Below are 15,652 nucleotides of genomic sequence, written 5' to 3'. Positions count from 1 at the left end.
CAGTGGTTGAGTCATGGTCCTGGGGTCGATCCCGGGGTCGTGGGATCACGTCCCACATGGGGCTCTCCAGGGGGAGCCTGCTTCCCCCTCTGCCTGTGTCTCTGCCGAAGGAAGAAGAAAGGCAAAAAGGCAAAAAGGCAAAAAAAGGCAAAGGCAAGGCAAGGCAAAAAGAAAGAAAGCTTTCCTTCTTCACAGGACCAGGCTGTGTGCCTCTGATAAAGAATCCCAAACTTCTCTCACTGTGCTCATCACACTGGCCCATAATGGCCCAACAACTAAACTCCACCACCGTACACCTGAGACTAGAACAGGCATGTAGCAGAAGCCGCACCCCCCCAAATTTGCTGTTTTAATGGCATATGTATACACAAAAGTATGTGTATATCAATATTTAATTGCATTTATATATAGTAATAAATATGTATCAGAAAAACAAGTAACTTCCCGTTCCAAAAAGAAAAAGAAATGAAGCTGTGTTAGTGCAGAGTCTAGCCTTTGTCACTTAAAACTAATCACTCGGGCCCTCAATTTCCTCAGCTGTAAAATATGAAAATCCTAAAAATCTCCCTTGGTGTAAAACTTTGAACATCTCAAAAATGACTAAGCAGTCAATGTGGAGGAGACTTGCAGGTTACAGAAGTTAAAAGCTAACATTAACATTACAGCTTAATATACAGAATGATAATAAGTATCCTGCAAAATTGAACAAATTCCTGATGAGCACCTGAGAGCACTGACACCTACTAAATAGCCTTCCGAAAAGAACAACCGTCTCAACTCACTGGAAATCAAAAAGGAACAAATCCTCCAGTCCCAGGAGGTGTTACACTGTCAACGTGCTTTTGCTTTATCATACCTTATTTCAAATAAGCTGTTGCCACATGGAAACTTTCCCATTAAGTTTATATGGAAAGTATAATTAAAAGAATATAACTGCACTAAATTCATTCATGTCAAGTTAAATACATCAGCTCTTGTAGTTTAAAATATCTTTAAAAATTACAGAAGAGTTAGGATGGTTTTTAAGAGCTCCCCTCCAGTTAACACAACAAAGTGGTAAGAATAAGAATGTCCACTGCTGGGATGCCTGGGTGGCTCCGAGGTTAAGCAGCTCTGGCTCAGGGCATGATCGTGGAGTCCAGGGATCGAGTCCCACGTCAGGCTCTCTGCATGGAGCCTGCTTCTCCCTCTGCTATGTCTCTACCTCTCTCTTTCTGTGTCTCTCGTGAATAAATAAATAAAATCCACTGCTTTTACCTACCTATTAGAAAGAGTACAAAAAGGCAGAAGAGCAGGTCTAAGGCAGGAAATAAAAACTAAATCCTAAAGTGGCAAAGCTGAGAAACATACATCAACTATCACTCATAAAACAGTACATAGAACCCTACAGTCACACAGATTCAAAGCTGAAATGAACTTTCAGACATCAAACACATCTCCCCCCCCCATCTTACAAATGAGTAAACTAAGGCTCACTGCAGGAAAATAACTTGCCCAAGACTACACAACTAGTTGGCAAAAGGACCAAGTCTCCTGACACCAAGTCAAGTGGCTTTTTAGTTCTCACAGCTCTTCTCATTAGGACCCATCTATGGTACATAAAACCTTTCTTTTTTTTTTTTTTTTTTTTTTTTTTACATAAAATCTTTCAGATACAGAGTAACACTCTCAAATTTTTTAATTCTAATACTTGATATTGAATGTATCATAAACAAAGCTGAAAACAGATAAAAACAGTATAAAACTTAAAGGACTGGGCAGCCCCGGTGGCGTAGTGGTTTAGCGCCGCCTGCAGCCCAGGGCGTGATCCTGGAGAATCTGGATCAAGTCCCACGTCAGGCTCTCTGCATGGTGCCTGTTTCTCCCTCTGCCTGTGTCTCTATGAATAAATAAATAAAGTCTTAAAAAAAAAAAAAAACTTAAAGGACTAAGCAGATACATCTGAATTCAGGTATGTGTTTTTTTAAGTAATCTCTGTGCTCAACTGAGGGCTCAAACTCATGACCCAAGATCAAGCATTAGATGCTCAAAGAAAGAAGAAAGAAAGAAAGAAAGAAAGAAAGAAAGAAAGAAAGAAAGAAAAGAAAAGAAAAGAAAAGAAAAGAAAAGAAAAGAAAAGAAAAGAAAAGAAAAGAAAAGAAAAAAGAGTTGAATGTTCCAGAGACTGAGCCAGCCAGGTGCCCCAACATATGTATTTTTGGCTATTTCATCTCACCTTGGGGTCTTAAATCTGGTATGAAATTCCATATCCATTAAAACAGTTCTATCCTGGGATGTCTGGGTGGCTCACCAGTTGAGCGTCCTCAGCTCAGGGCATGACCCGGGGATCTGAGACCGAGGACCGCATCAGGCTTCTTGTGGGTAGCCTGCTTCTCCCTCTGCCTAGAATCTCAAGCAGGCTCCACCCACATCCAGTGCAGAGCTGGATGGAGAACAGGGCTCGATCTCACAACCCTAAGATCAAGACCTGAGCAGAAATCAAATCGGATGCTTAGGTTGCTTAACCAACTGAGCCACCCAGGCACCCCTGAAGTTAAGTATTTTAAATGAAGACAGTAACTAGGAATCAGAGGACACACAGTAGTTGGTTCAAGGGTTGTGGGTTATTGTTAAACTGTTTAACAGAGGACACACAGTTTCACATTTAAGAGTCTCTCTCCTCTCGGTATTCAAGGTGGTCACAGGGTCAATCCCAGCCTGTGCAACAAGAATGAACAAAAAGGAACATAGACTCTCCAAATGAGCTCTTCAAATATCCCCTCTCTCCTCCTTGCCAACTCCCACAATAAGTCAGTCAACACATTAGGACAAAGCAACCTGCTTTCACACCCCACTGAGTTCTATTTTCTTGTCTTATCCCTAGATAGTAGCTTTTGCAAACAAAAAGCACAGGAACAAAACTTCACACACACACACACACACACACACACACACACACACAATCACTATCTATATGTAAACTGCTCTCACACAGCACAAGAGTTCTGGGCTACTATTAAAACTCTGATTATCAATATCACCCCCTGGCGAACCCCTGATGGCTGACAGTACCTTCCATGCCACTAAAAGAAAATGCATTAATTAGGCTTATGAGAACAGAAGTAAGAGGATGAACCAGTCTCCACACCTTGCAACCCTGTCTTCAAAGCCCATCGTAAGCAGCAGGTTTAATCATCAGGTCAGTCTTCCCTGTCATTTATACTATCTAGTAGCATTTAATTCTCTATTACATGTTTGCCTCTCCTATAAAATAAATGCCCCATGAGAGCAGAGGCCATCATCTTTGTATCCCACTGTATATAATTTTGTTGGAAAAAGTTATTGAATTGAGTAAAAGAGGAAAAATTTATTTTCCCACTTTCTCTGTTCATTTTCCATTCACCAATGAAATCTGAGTGAAAGAAATCATAGACAACCATAGCCACAGTTTCTTCTCCCTCTGAATCATTCTACAGTACAAAAATTCTTTTCCCTAGCACAAACCTAAGAGCACAGAAACAGAGCAGAGAAAATCTACATGATCTGGCCCAATTCAGTCACTTACAAGTAACAGTTGTATCACTGATTCGTGGTCACATCACCAATTAGTGTCAGATTAAAAAAAAAAAAAATCCCTGACCACTGGCTTCCTCCAATTTATATTCTACTCACCATTGTGTCAAAGACCTACTGACTAAAAACTTAATCACTATCTAGAATCTATCTCATCAATTCAAACTTGTCTAAGAATACCAAGCCTTGGGACGCCTGGGTGGCTCAGTGGTTGAGCATCTGCCTTTGGCTCAGGGCGTGATCCTGGAGTGCTGGAATTGAGTCCCACATTGGGCTCCCCGCAGGGTGCCTGCTTCTCCCTCTGCCTGTGTCTATTTCTCTCTCAGTCTCTCATGAATAAATAAATTCTTAAAAAAAAAAAAAAGAATACAAAGTCTTCTCTAAATTTGTTGTCTTCTAATCTATGCTGTCTTAGCAGAGATGCAAGCAACTTTCAAAAACGCGTATGGAGGAAATGCTCTCTAGGGCTGGTGTGGCCCAGTGGTTTAGCACCACCTTCACCCCCGGGTGTATTCTGGAGTATTCTGGAGACCCAGGCTTAGTCCCCATCAGGCTCCCTGCATGGAGCCTGCTTCTCCCTCTGCCTGTGTCTCTGCCTGCCTCTCTCTCTCTCTCTCTCTCTCTCTCTCTCTGTGTGTCTCTCATGAATAAATAAATAAAATCTTAAAAATAAATAAATAAAACTCTAGAACTTTGCAAGCATGTCAAAAATACATGGTACAATCAAGATGTTGCCATTAGGGTAAGCCAGGTTATGGGAACAAAGGCCCTCTGCACTATTTTTTTTTTAAGGTTTTATTTATTTATTCATGATAGACACAGAGACAGAGAGAGAGAGAGGCAGAGACACAGGCAGAGGGAGACGCAGGCTCCACGCCAGGAGCCCGACGCGGGACTCATTCCCGGGACTCCAGGATCGTGCCCTGGGCCAAAGGCAGGCACCAAACCACTGAGCCACCCAGGGATCCTCTACTTTTTTTTTTTTATTAAAGATTTTATGTATTTATTCATGAGAGACACAGAGAGGGAGGGGCAGAGACACAGGCAGAAGGAGAAGCAGGCTCCATACAGGGAGCCTGACGTGGGACTCGATCCCAGGTCTCCAGGATCACGCCCTGGGCCGGAGGTGGCGCTAACTGCTGAGCCACCTGGGCTGCCCCTTCTGCACTATTTTTGCAACTGCTTTAATCTATAATTATTTCAAAGTAAACTGTTAAAAAAAAAAAATACATGGCATACCCACCTGATGCCCTGGGCCCACTAATCTATCACCTCACTATTCTCCAAATTTACTCAATGAGCCAGAAAATGTTCCAATTGCCTCTCAACCCAAAGTTCCAGAAAGGGGTAGCACAACAAGTAACAGTTGGTGCAACAAGTGAAACCCACTCCTGGGTTAGCACAATGTTTGAGGGTGAGAAGCACACAAACATTTACTGAACAAGGAAAACTAATCTAACACAGTTCTCCAACTCTGTGCTGGCAACACATGGCAAATATTTGCACAGGCTAAACTCAACTACCTCTTGCACCAGCCTTTCAAAGTTTGCTAGTGATCTGGATCAGCTTCCCCAGCTGGACTGTAACCCTCTAAGCATTGACAGGTGTTATTAAAAAGCTACCCTCTCAGTGTCTTATAGTTCTAGGGAGGACCTAATATTTATGTAACTTTACTCAAACTTTTAAAATTTCATTTCTAGAAAAAACAAAAACAAATTACTCCAGCCTCTAGGAGCAGGAAAATAACCTATTCTCAAGCAAGAGCCACAGAGTGGCTAAGAGTCTAAGGGGGAGAGAAAGGCTGGGGGCAGTGAGGCCTTGGCAAGCACAGCTCTATGTGCTATCACTGATTATTTTAATTGTAACACAAAGGAATGTGAGCAAGAAGCTTCTATACAGCAGTCCGTAAGCTTTTGTGCACCTGATGATGGTGGTCCATTTAGACACTATGAGAAGTACTTTAAATCAAAGAACCTCTTGATCAGAAATGCCACAATAAATATTTTTACTGCAATTTGGTTAGCTTATGTTACTCTTATAAAAATTCAATGTTGTCAAAAAAACTCCAACTTTAAAGGGGGAAAAGATGGTTTAAACATACCACACCCAAAAACAAATGCAGTCACCCATCAAGAATGTCCTAGAATTCACCAAAGAGTGATCAAATCTTCATGAAAACTGAAAAAGCTTTTTATATTTCCTAAAGTCTTCTAAGGAATCAAAAGGCCCTGGAGAAGAAAAAGACCAACTGCCTTAGTGCATCCCCCGCCCAAGAGAATTTTGTGAAACCAGTAACATTCTGGAATGTAATGGGGTGGCTGCTAACCACGTTAGGACTCCTGTCTCTCTATGCAGGTGTTGTGCACATTCTTCAGTAGCTTCCAGATCTCCAAAGTGGCAAAAAGATGAGCAGCTGCTGCCAACAAAATCAGCTCACATGTCATCTCTGACCCACAGACCATGGGCTGCCAACCTGCCCAACAGAAGTTACCCGGTCCTGGTTCTGCATCCTTTCAGAAGTGACAGAAATCTAACAGGGAATCAGAAGGAACATGTGGCAGTAATTTGGATTCATCCCTTGCTGGAGACTGCAGGAGGCAAAAAGAAAAGGTAGTTCCCTATATTTCCCCCCAGAAGAGCAACCACAGAAAGGAAAGAGCACACTGTCCACAGCATTAAAGTAAGCACTCTCCCTCGATTATTCTCCATCTACACATAATAATCAGAACACCTGATAATGAAGACAAACACCATCACTTAAGGAAACAACAAGGGATTTCTGATAGGAGATGAAGACCAGGTTAATAACCACCACTAGAAATACAAGCATGCTAAGAAAATGAATGTTTCAACTAAATATGAACACAACTTAAGAAAATCACTTGACTGGTGCTTCTTTTGAAGACAACATAGGAAAAAAAAATAAAGACAACATAGGGTTTCTATATGCAGATAATGCAGAGCAAATAAATGGGCTAGTTCAAATTACTTCTGAACAAGAAACAATGTCATTCCTACAACATAAGAAAATAGATGCTTAATTGCAAAAGCCCAATAATCCTTCTCCACAAAGCCTTTCACAGAGAACCCTGTTTTCATCATTTAGACATTAAAATAACCCTACCATATTGTCTGTTTTCTTAACTTGCTTCACATTAACTTCCTAATCTCAAATCTGGCCTTTTCTTTAAGGCTTATGACACCCATCCTCCCCCACTTCTCCCATCATAGCAAGCAGACTATCACAGAAAATCTCAGGTGAATCTCCACCAAGCCCTTAAGTAAAGGGGTGTAGGAGCTACTCACACAAAGGCCATCTCTGGAGTTTCAGATCAACTGTGAGGAAGACCTAGTATCTGAGTTCACATAAAGATCTGGAATACCTTGTCACCTGAATTCTGAAACAGCAGATCTATGCTGAAGCAGAGCTAATTTCTTGAAATGGTAGGTTCTCAACACTTCTGAATTACAAAAAAAAAAAAAAAGGATCCTGAACTGATGAGGAAGGAAATAAAAACCTATCCATTCAATCCACACTGCTTCCTAAATTGACATGGTCACATCTCTAAATGCAATCTAGATTCCCATCAATACTTATGGATTCTTTTTTTTTTTTTTTTTAAGACTTTTTTATTTATTTATTCGCGAGAGACAGAGAGAGAGAGAGAGACACAGGAGAAGCAGGCTCCATGCAGGGAGCCTGATACGGGACTCGATCCCAGGTCTCCAGGATCAGGCAGGCCCTGGGGCCAAAGGCAGGCGTCAAACCACTGAGCCACCCAGGGATCCCAATACTAATGGATTCTAAAATAGCACTGTCTTATATACACATATTTTTAAATTAACACAAAAATTTGCTTTCAAGAAAAATGTAGATTGCTTATAAGTAGCTTTTTTGTATGAAAAATACTGTAACATATTAAAGTCAAGAAAAATTTCAAGTATAGGGCAGCCCCGGTGGCGCAGCGGTTTAGCGCTGCCTGCAGCCCAGGGCATGATCCTGGAGTCCCGGGATCGAGTCCCACGTCAGGCTCTCTGCATGGAGCCTGCTTCTCCCTCTGCCTGTGTCTCTGCCTCTCTCTCTCTCTCTCTCTCTGCATCTCTATGAATAAATAAATAAAATCTTAAAAAAAAAATTTTCAAGTATATAAAAATATACCCAGAATGATCACAAATATTATAAAAACAAACCAAAATATCCAGGTACAGAAAAAGAGACCAGGAAGCCACCAAAATGTTAACAGTGGTAGTACTATGAAACTTTTTAAAGTGATCTTCTGTATTTCCAGGTCTTTTGCAAGACTGGTTTTTTAACAAGCAATTTTTAAAAATAAATAAAAACTAGGGAATGGCTAAAAACAGAAAGCAACACAAATTTACATTAATAAAAAAAATAAGATCTGAAATTGTGGCATATCCAAACAATGAAATACCACCAACACAAAAGGAAAAAAAACTATTACATGCTACATGAGCTAAGCAGAAGACACCAGACACACAATTCCATTTCTATGAAATACTAAAGGCAAAATTACAGTAAGACAAAGAACAGTGGTTTTTCAGAGATAAGGACAAGAAGAGAGACTGAGAATGCCAAGGGGCACCAGGAAACTTTCTGGGGTGACAGAAATGTTCTATGTTCTTGACTGTCGTTATACAGCTGTATACATTTGTCAAAACTCATCAAACTGTACACTTTAAATAAGTTATACTGTATGACAATTATACTTCAATAAAGCTAATTTACAAATAAAACTAAGGAAAGTTGAAAACATCTTAGTAAGGTAATATGATACCATCAGAAACTAACCAAATACTTTTGCTATATAGCTAAGATTGTGTCTTATTTACACATTTAATATCCTGATAAAAATGAGTATATCAAAAACACAGTTATATCTAAGAGCTTAGTGGATCTCTTATTTTCAAGAGATTTATAACCACAACACTGATTCTATCAAAAAAGTAGTATGAAATACGATCTCATTAGAGAACACTGTCTTATGGCCAAATTCAATTTAAGAATAGTCTCACTTCTATACATTAACTTAGAAGAATCTTGCAAACTTTTCACATCACTTATTGTTCTTCAATGAGCCCTACAGAAAATCATGTAATTTCAAGAATCTCATCTTACTCTCATCACAAAGTGATGGCTCACTGGAGGTTAAAAAGCAACAGCATCAAGCTGCAAGGAGCCCTCAGATTTCCAGTGTGATGCTGCCCCTCCTTCTAAGGCACTAATCCAAATTTTGTCTTATTCTTTAAAAATCAAATTTTGTAACATATTAGAACCCAATTAGTTTTATCATGTAAAAAACTGTTAATGAAAAATAAGTATTTATGTGACAACAGGAAAATGTAAACAGACTGAATTTTGATATTAAAGAACTAAAACAGTTTTAGGTATGTAGGGTTTTTTTAAAGTCTTCATCTTTGAGATGTATACTGAAGATATATCGATTAAATTATCTGACAGGGAGAGTGTTGAAGCCACCACAATGGCCACTGATGTGATTACTGCTGGATTACGTGACAAAGGTTTGTACCTGTGTGTTCATCATACTACTGCTTCTACTTCTGTATATGCTTGAAACTCTCCATAATAAAACATTTAAAAATAATCATCAAACTCAAAAACCAATTATAATAATAAATCAACAATTCGTAATCACAGTGAGTCAGGAGCTGTTTTCATTTGCTCAGAATGCCAAGGTGGCAAAATGACAGAAAAACAGATGAATGGAATTTTTTTCCTAATCAGAAGTAGATACGATAAAAATGGTGGAAAGAAGACAGAAGTACATCCTCCTGCAACATAAAACTGCTTCCTTTGATACACCTCATAGTAGCTACTGAAGGGTAACTTTTTTTTTTTTTTAAGATTTTAGTTTTTTAGGTAATCTCTACACCCAAAATGGAGCTCAAACTTAAAACCCTGAGATCAACTGTCACATGCTCCAGCAACTGATCCAGCTAGGCGCCCCTAGTGAAATGCAATCTGACACAGTCATCAGTGATTCCACTTTCTTTAAGGGACTAGTTCCTAAATAACCTAATTGCTAGGGGAAAATCCTAATCTGAAAATTCCCCCAATATTCCTAGTTGCACTTCCTTGTACTGTGTAATTTCCTTCACAAGGGTTTGTTTACTCCTAAGCCTACAATTTAGTCTCTGGTTTCTTGATTTATAAAACTGATCTGCCCCTTTGTTTTGATTTTCAATTTTTTGTTTGGCTATTTCATACCCTGTCTTTAAGCTTACTTTCCCCTTCATCAGCTTCATTTAATCATTTCAGTTAAACTTGCCTATACCTTCCCAGTGCGGTCCTCTAGTATTACTGTCCTGGGGTTACAATCTCAGTAATCAGGAGTTTTCCCTCTGGTTTGGTGATGTGATGCTCATCCCACACAGACTCATACTTGTGTTTATTAGTGTGGCACACCGAAATTTCAGGCAGCTTTCCGCTACTATAACACTTACCCACAACAATCTTTTTTGAGCTCCATGTAATCTCTGGCACATTTTGAGGCTCCTACTGAGTGAGAGGGCAAGGATATCCCGGAATCTTTAAAACCCAACAGTTCCTAATAAAAATCCAGACCACTTACTGAATGCCATGCCTTATGCAAAAAAGCACCTTCTCCATCACTGTTGTCCAACAAAACTTTTAGTGATGATGGCACTGATCGGCATCTGTACTGTCCTATACACTGACCACTAGCTACATGTGGCTACAGAGCACATGAATGTGGCTACTGTTGCCAAAGAATTGACTTTTTAATTCTAATTTTAAATAGTCACATGAAACTAACAACTTATATTGCTGGAATTTTTCTTCATAAAAGTCACTTCCATTTATTTTTACATCTATGTGTATTCAAGATAAGCTAGGACAGAGTTTTTCGACCCCAGCACAACCAGAATTTTGGATAGGATAATTCTTTTGTATGGGAGCTATACTATGCATTGTAGGATATTCAGCAGCTCCCTATCCACTAGAGAGAGGCCAGTAGCAATGCTCCAGCTGTGACAATCAAAAAAGTATCTCCAAACACTACCAAATATACCCTGGAAGAGGGAGCAAAACCGTACCCAGTTGAGAATCACTGATCTAAGACTAAGAGTCTGGATTTTGCACTCAATGGTAAGGATATTCTACTAGAGCAACCTCTTTGATTTCCTGCGTCTTGATTTGAAAATCAGACAACACATAAAAGCAGTTATATTAACCACCTCTTCCTATTTTCCACATTATAATATTTGTGTTTTCCTACCCACTATCTCCATTGTTACCTACCAACCTTGAGATAGGTACTATGCCTGATTTAGAGACTGAGGTGGGGAGGAGTGGGGGAGAGACAAGGGAGTAAGGCTCTAAGTGGTTCATGACTCGCCTACCAGCACACAGTTAATAAACAGCAGGACTGAGACAAGCCCAGATTTAGAAATTCCAAATCTCTAACTCCTCTCTATATTATCTTACCTGGTAGCCCTACAGCACCTAAAGGGAAGCTCCTTAGAGAAAAATCCTTTTGATATGACAATCTCAGCACAGACTATTTGATTGCACAACACTTTAAAAGCAAAGCTCACAGGAATATTCCACATAAAGACAAACAATGAGAACTGGTTCCTATTGTAACCAACCTGCACCTGAAGGAATAATTCAGGACAGGAACAAGTCACGGCATACCCACATCACCTTAAAAAGGCCTCTCCTAGGCCAGTTCTAGGAAAGAGTTAAGAGGGTCAGTCTCAGGACAAAAGACCTAAGTGGAAGGAGGAGTTGGGGGAAGGGGAAATCAGAACTCTAATAAGACAGGTGGCCACTCTAAAGGCTGTGAAACCTCAAAAGGCAGGACTACCTCAGAATACAAGCCACGTGGAATAGCAGAAAGAGACCTGGACTTGGGCGGGGGGTGTGTGTGTGTGACCCATAACGTGGACCCCATTTATCAGTCCACCCCTGGATAAATTCCACAGATCTCTGGGCCTTGTTTTCTCAGCTCATTAGTGAAAAGGCCCAACTACTAGACTTCTTTGGCACTTTCCAACTCTTCCCTCAATCTCCACAGCAGAACCATGTTCTTGGTATCCTTTTCCTGTTTCTCTGAGACAATGATTCAAGCAGGAGCATAGTACTAACTCAAAAAATTCACTAGAAAGAAAATCAGAATGTCACTAAAGTATCTGAGAGCAGGGATGGTTTCAATTCAATAAATTCAACTCAACACAGCGAATATTTGCATAGGGCCAGCCACTCAGCAACAGGGACCTTATAATCATTCTGGGAAGCCACAATCATCACTGTAGGCTCTCTGAATTCCTCTCCTTTGCCCAAGCCACCCCCACCCATATGCATCAACTGTATTCATTATTGGGACTCCCAGGGCAAAGATTAAGGATTTTAACCCAATATACAAAGACTATTACAGAATTAGCAAGTTTAAACACACACACACACACACAAAATGAAAACACACACACAAAAAAACAAATTTTTTATGCTAAGTACATTTTAGGTATTTGTGACATCACACCACTACACTGAACAAAATAAACTGACTTTTAACAGGAAGTGACTATTTTAAAAAGAAAACTTATTTGCAGAAGAAAATACTTGTTTAAGGCCCCTTAAGTTTTCTTTTACTCACCAATTTATACCATACTGCCTTTCCAATCTTACTGCTTTTCATGTAAAGAATAAAGTCTACTTATTTATACCATTTTTCATCCGAAAACATCATTTATCATTTCATTTCTGGCACAGACACATTTCTTATATAAGTCAAGCTATAGTTTATAGTTTCTATTACCAAAACTTACTAAATCTTGGTAGTTTTTTTTTTTTTTTTAATGTGAAGATGAAAATATTCTGGACTTTTTGTTCTGGTTAAGGAGCTCCAGAAGCCAGTCTGTTTTGTAAACAGATTTTTGTCAAGCAATGCAGCAATAGGTTGATCCTATTACTCTGCAAGGAGGTATGCAAAGAGGATCTTTCCCTTTGGAGGGGAGACACAGAATAGTTCCACTGTAAGTCAGCTACATCAAAACAGGGTGCATGACTATCTCAATGCTGTCCTCACAAATCTCAACAGACCATTCTTTATGCTACCAGCTTAACTACAGGTCCCCAAAATTTGACCTACAGCACTATTTTCTCAAATATCTGCCACCTCGATGCACACGTTTTATAATCTGAATCACTCACTTCTAGTCCATAAAAACTCAAAATGGTCTAAATATTCTTAGTATTGTATACTGACCCTGTGGGATTCAAAAACAAAACTGATTACTTGTTTACACTAGGAATTAAAGAAAAGGTAGCTTAAAAAAGGATACATTACTTGTAAATTTCTCAGACAAGCTAAAGTAAAAGCAATGTACAAAAAAGAATCAAAATGTCCAAGACAAAATAGGTTTTGGCATAGTCAACTGAGTAAGCCAGTCAGGATTCTTGGTATCAAGCAGGACTAATACAGAAAGCATGGCCTACCCTCTCTCCTGACTGGTGCAATGTCCTAAATTACAAGGCAAGTTACACCACAAGCCCTACCAACTTGGTTCTATGAATGACAGTAGAGCTATCCTCACTAATAGCCCGGTTCCAAAATTTACCCAAAAAATCTTTATGTTCAAGTCTTAAAGATCTCTATCTCTAATGAAGTAAAATCAGAATTAGGATTACATAACAAAGAAAATAAATGACAAAATTTATTTCAGTATTTTCAGCAAGTATTTCGAAAGTTTCACAAACATGTTAAATACAATTTGGCTACAGCAAAGATTAGACAAATCTGAACCAGTGCCACAAACTAAGCCCCCAGCTTTCGGACTGAGCAGCTCTCCGCCCCACCTGAGGCGGATAGATACTCGGAGACGGAGGCCAGTGTCTAAGCAGAAAGTTAGGCCTCTTCCTCCCTCCGGGAAGCGCATGACAAACAACGTCATGCAACTTATGTCACCCGGTCACTTAGCAAAAATCCTATCTAACTTCTAAACTTGGGTCCAGATGGCCATTTATACTCAAAAGAAACAGAAAGCAGCTAGATCATTGTGGGGGAGGAAGGCTTAAAATGCCCCACTTTCTGGCTCCTTTAAATATTCAAGACTTACTTTAATGGAGGCCTCCCTCAACCTTCTCCATGTCTGTTTTGCAACAGTGAAGGAACTTTTCCTGCTTTATCTTAGTTCCCTGAGAGCATGCGGCCCTGCAATTCAATATCCTAAACTGGCAGGAACAGTGGAGGAGGCAAAGGGAGGAATTCACAGCCAAAATAGCCTTCTTATTAAAGACAAAAAAAAAAAAAAAAAAAATCATAATTCCTCCTCCGCCCATAGCAAACCCATCCCAGAAATTTACAGCTTGTTAAGAAAGCAGCATTGCGAACTGCAAACGTAAGAGTTTTCCTTTGACTCTACGCACGGTTTTCAGCTGTCAAATTACAACTCAGGAAAACACTATCATTAGAATAAAAAAGGAAACAAAAAAGCTCGCACCATAGGAGCTGGGAGAAGGAGCTCACCAGCCCCATTACGGAAGGAGAGCAAAGGGAATCCAATCCGTTTCCCCACCCCCGCCTGAATTCATCCCCTCCCCGGGCAGGCAAACCTCACTGCAGGAGCTCAAATTTAATAATAATAACAATAATCATGGCGCTTCCATACCCCCCCCCCGACGCGATCTGCCGGGAATCAGCCTCCCCCTCCCCAGGGATCTCCAGACTTGCCAGGTCCAGACTATCCCACCGGACACAGCTCCCGGGGGCCCGGGCGAGCCCGGTCTACCCCCGTGCCCCTCGCCCCGCTTCTCTTCTTCCCTCTCTTTTTACCTCCACCATCCCCCATCCGCATTGTCTGTCTCAATTCAACTTTGACTAATATGGATTCCTCGGGCCTGGGCCGGGCGGTAATTACAGCCCGCCCCCCGCCCCGGGAGCCTGATCCCCCCCCCCAATCATCTCCGCCGAGTTCAACGCGGCTCCTCCGAGGGAGACGGGGCGGGGAGGGGGCAAGGAGGAGGTCGCAGCGCGCCTTCCCGTCCACACCGCGGGCACCGTCTCCACCGCGCTCCCCCCGCGGCCCCGGACCCCCGGGACCAGAAGTTTGCCCCGGAAGGGGCCTAGCCGGGGGCGGTGAGGGCCCCCCCCGCGCCGGCCGGCCCGCGCGTAAACACAGCGCCCGCCCCGGCGCGGCCTCATGGGGGAGGGGAGGGCGGGGAGGCGCCCCTCCCCCCGCCCGCCAGCCCGCCGGCCCCATTACCTGTCATTGAGCTGGTCCTCGGTGCCCGGCAGCGGGTGAACCACGAAATGGATGGACGTCATGGTGCTTCCTTCTCGTCCTCCTCCCGAGGACGGCCCCCCCCCGCTCTCGCCCACCCCCCTCCGAGCCCCCTTCCCCTCCCCGAAACCCACTGCCGCCGCCGCCGCCTCCCAGTCCCCAATGGAGGGAAGCGAATGCGCAGGGGCCGCCGCCGCCTCCCTGCCGGGCGTGTGTCCGCGGCCCGGCGGTCCGGCGGGGCGGGCAGGGGCGGATCAACACGCCACCCGCTCCCCCCGCGACAGCGCGCGGGAGTGCGAGGCCGGCGGCCGGGACTCGGGGCGCGCCGCCGCCAGCGGCGGCCGGGCGTCGGGAGAGGGGGCGCCTGGGGAGGGCGGAGAGGGGCGGGCTGCGGGCTGCGGGGACGGTGTGGTCCCGGCGGCGGACGGGGTCCGGACTAGGGAGGTGGGGAGGGAGATGAGCCCGCACCGCGCGTCACTGGCGAGGAGCCGCCGCCGCCGCCAGCACCGTCGCCGCCATCTTCACTTCTGCCCCAGTTTCTCCGTCTCGCAGGCTCCGCTCCCGAGCGGCGGGGGAGGGGCGAACGGGAGGAGGAGAAGGAGGGAGGAGACCGGCGGGCGGGGGCACGGCTGCGAGGGGGCGGGGCTCCGGGAAACGGGCGCTAAGGCCCTTCCGATTGGGCGGCTCAACGTCGTCGGGCCACGGCGCTGTAAGGTGCGCGCCGATTGGTCGGTTCGGCCCCGAGCCCAGCCCCCCAGGGGGCGGGAGCGCTCCCGAGTGAGTGTTCCGGAGAGCACGTGTTAGGGAAGGAGGCGGC

General features: G+C 43.0%; 1 protein-coding gene across 5 annotated transcripts in view; it reads right to left on the bottom strand.

Annotated features, from left to right (window-relative positions):
• Positions 1 to 15,405, bottom strand: part of UBR5 (ubiquitin protein ligase E3 component n-recognin 5) — a 136,744-nt gene extending 121,339 nt beyond the window's left edge. For 2 of the 5 annotated variants that reach the window (XM_072734121.1, XM_072734122.1), the window contains exon 1: positions 14,818 to 15,166. In XM_072734121.1, the coding sequence (XP_072590222.1) occupies positions 14,818 to 14,879 (62 nt within the window). In that variant the 5' untranslated portion in view covers positions 14,880 to 15,166. Of the gene's footprint in view, positions 1 to 14,387; positions 14,650 to 14,817; positions 15,167 to 15,303 lie in introns of those variants that run through there. The other 3 variants (XM_072734125.1, XM_072734124.1, XM_072734123.1) reach the window with 3 other exon arrangements.
• Between the last annotated feature and the right edge of the window lie 247 nt (positions 15,406 to 15,652).

The sequence above is a fragment of the Vulpes vulpes genome, chromosome 13, assembly GCF_048418805.1.
Source record: "Vulpes vulpes isolate BD-2025 chromosome 13, VulVul3, whole genome shotgun sequence".
Classification (NCBI taxonomy): Eukaryota; Metazoa; Chordata; class Mammalia; order Carnivora; family Canidae; genus Vulpes; species Vulpes vulpes.
The sequence above is the reverse complement of the archived record's forward strand: the minus strand, read 5'-3'. Positions and strand labels throughout refer to the sequence as shown.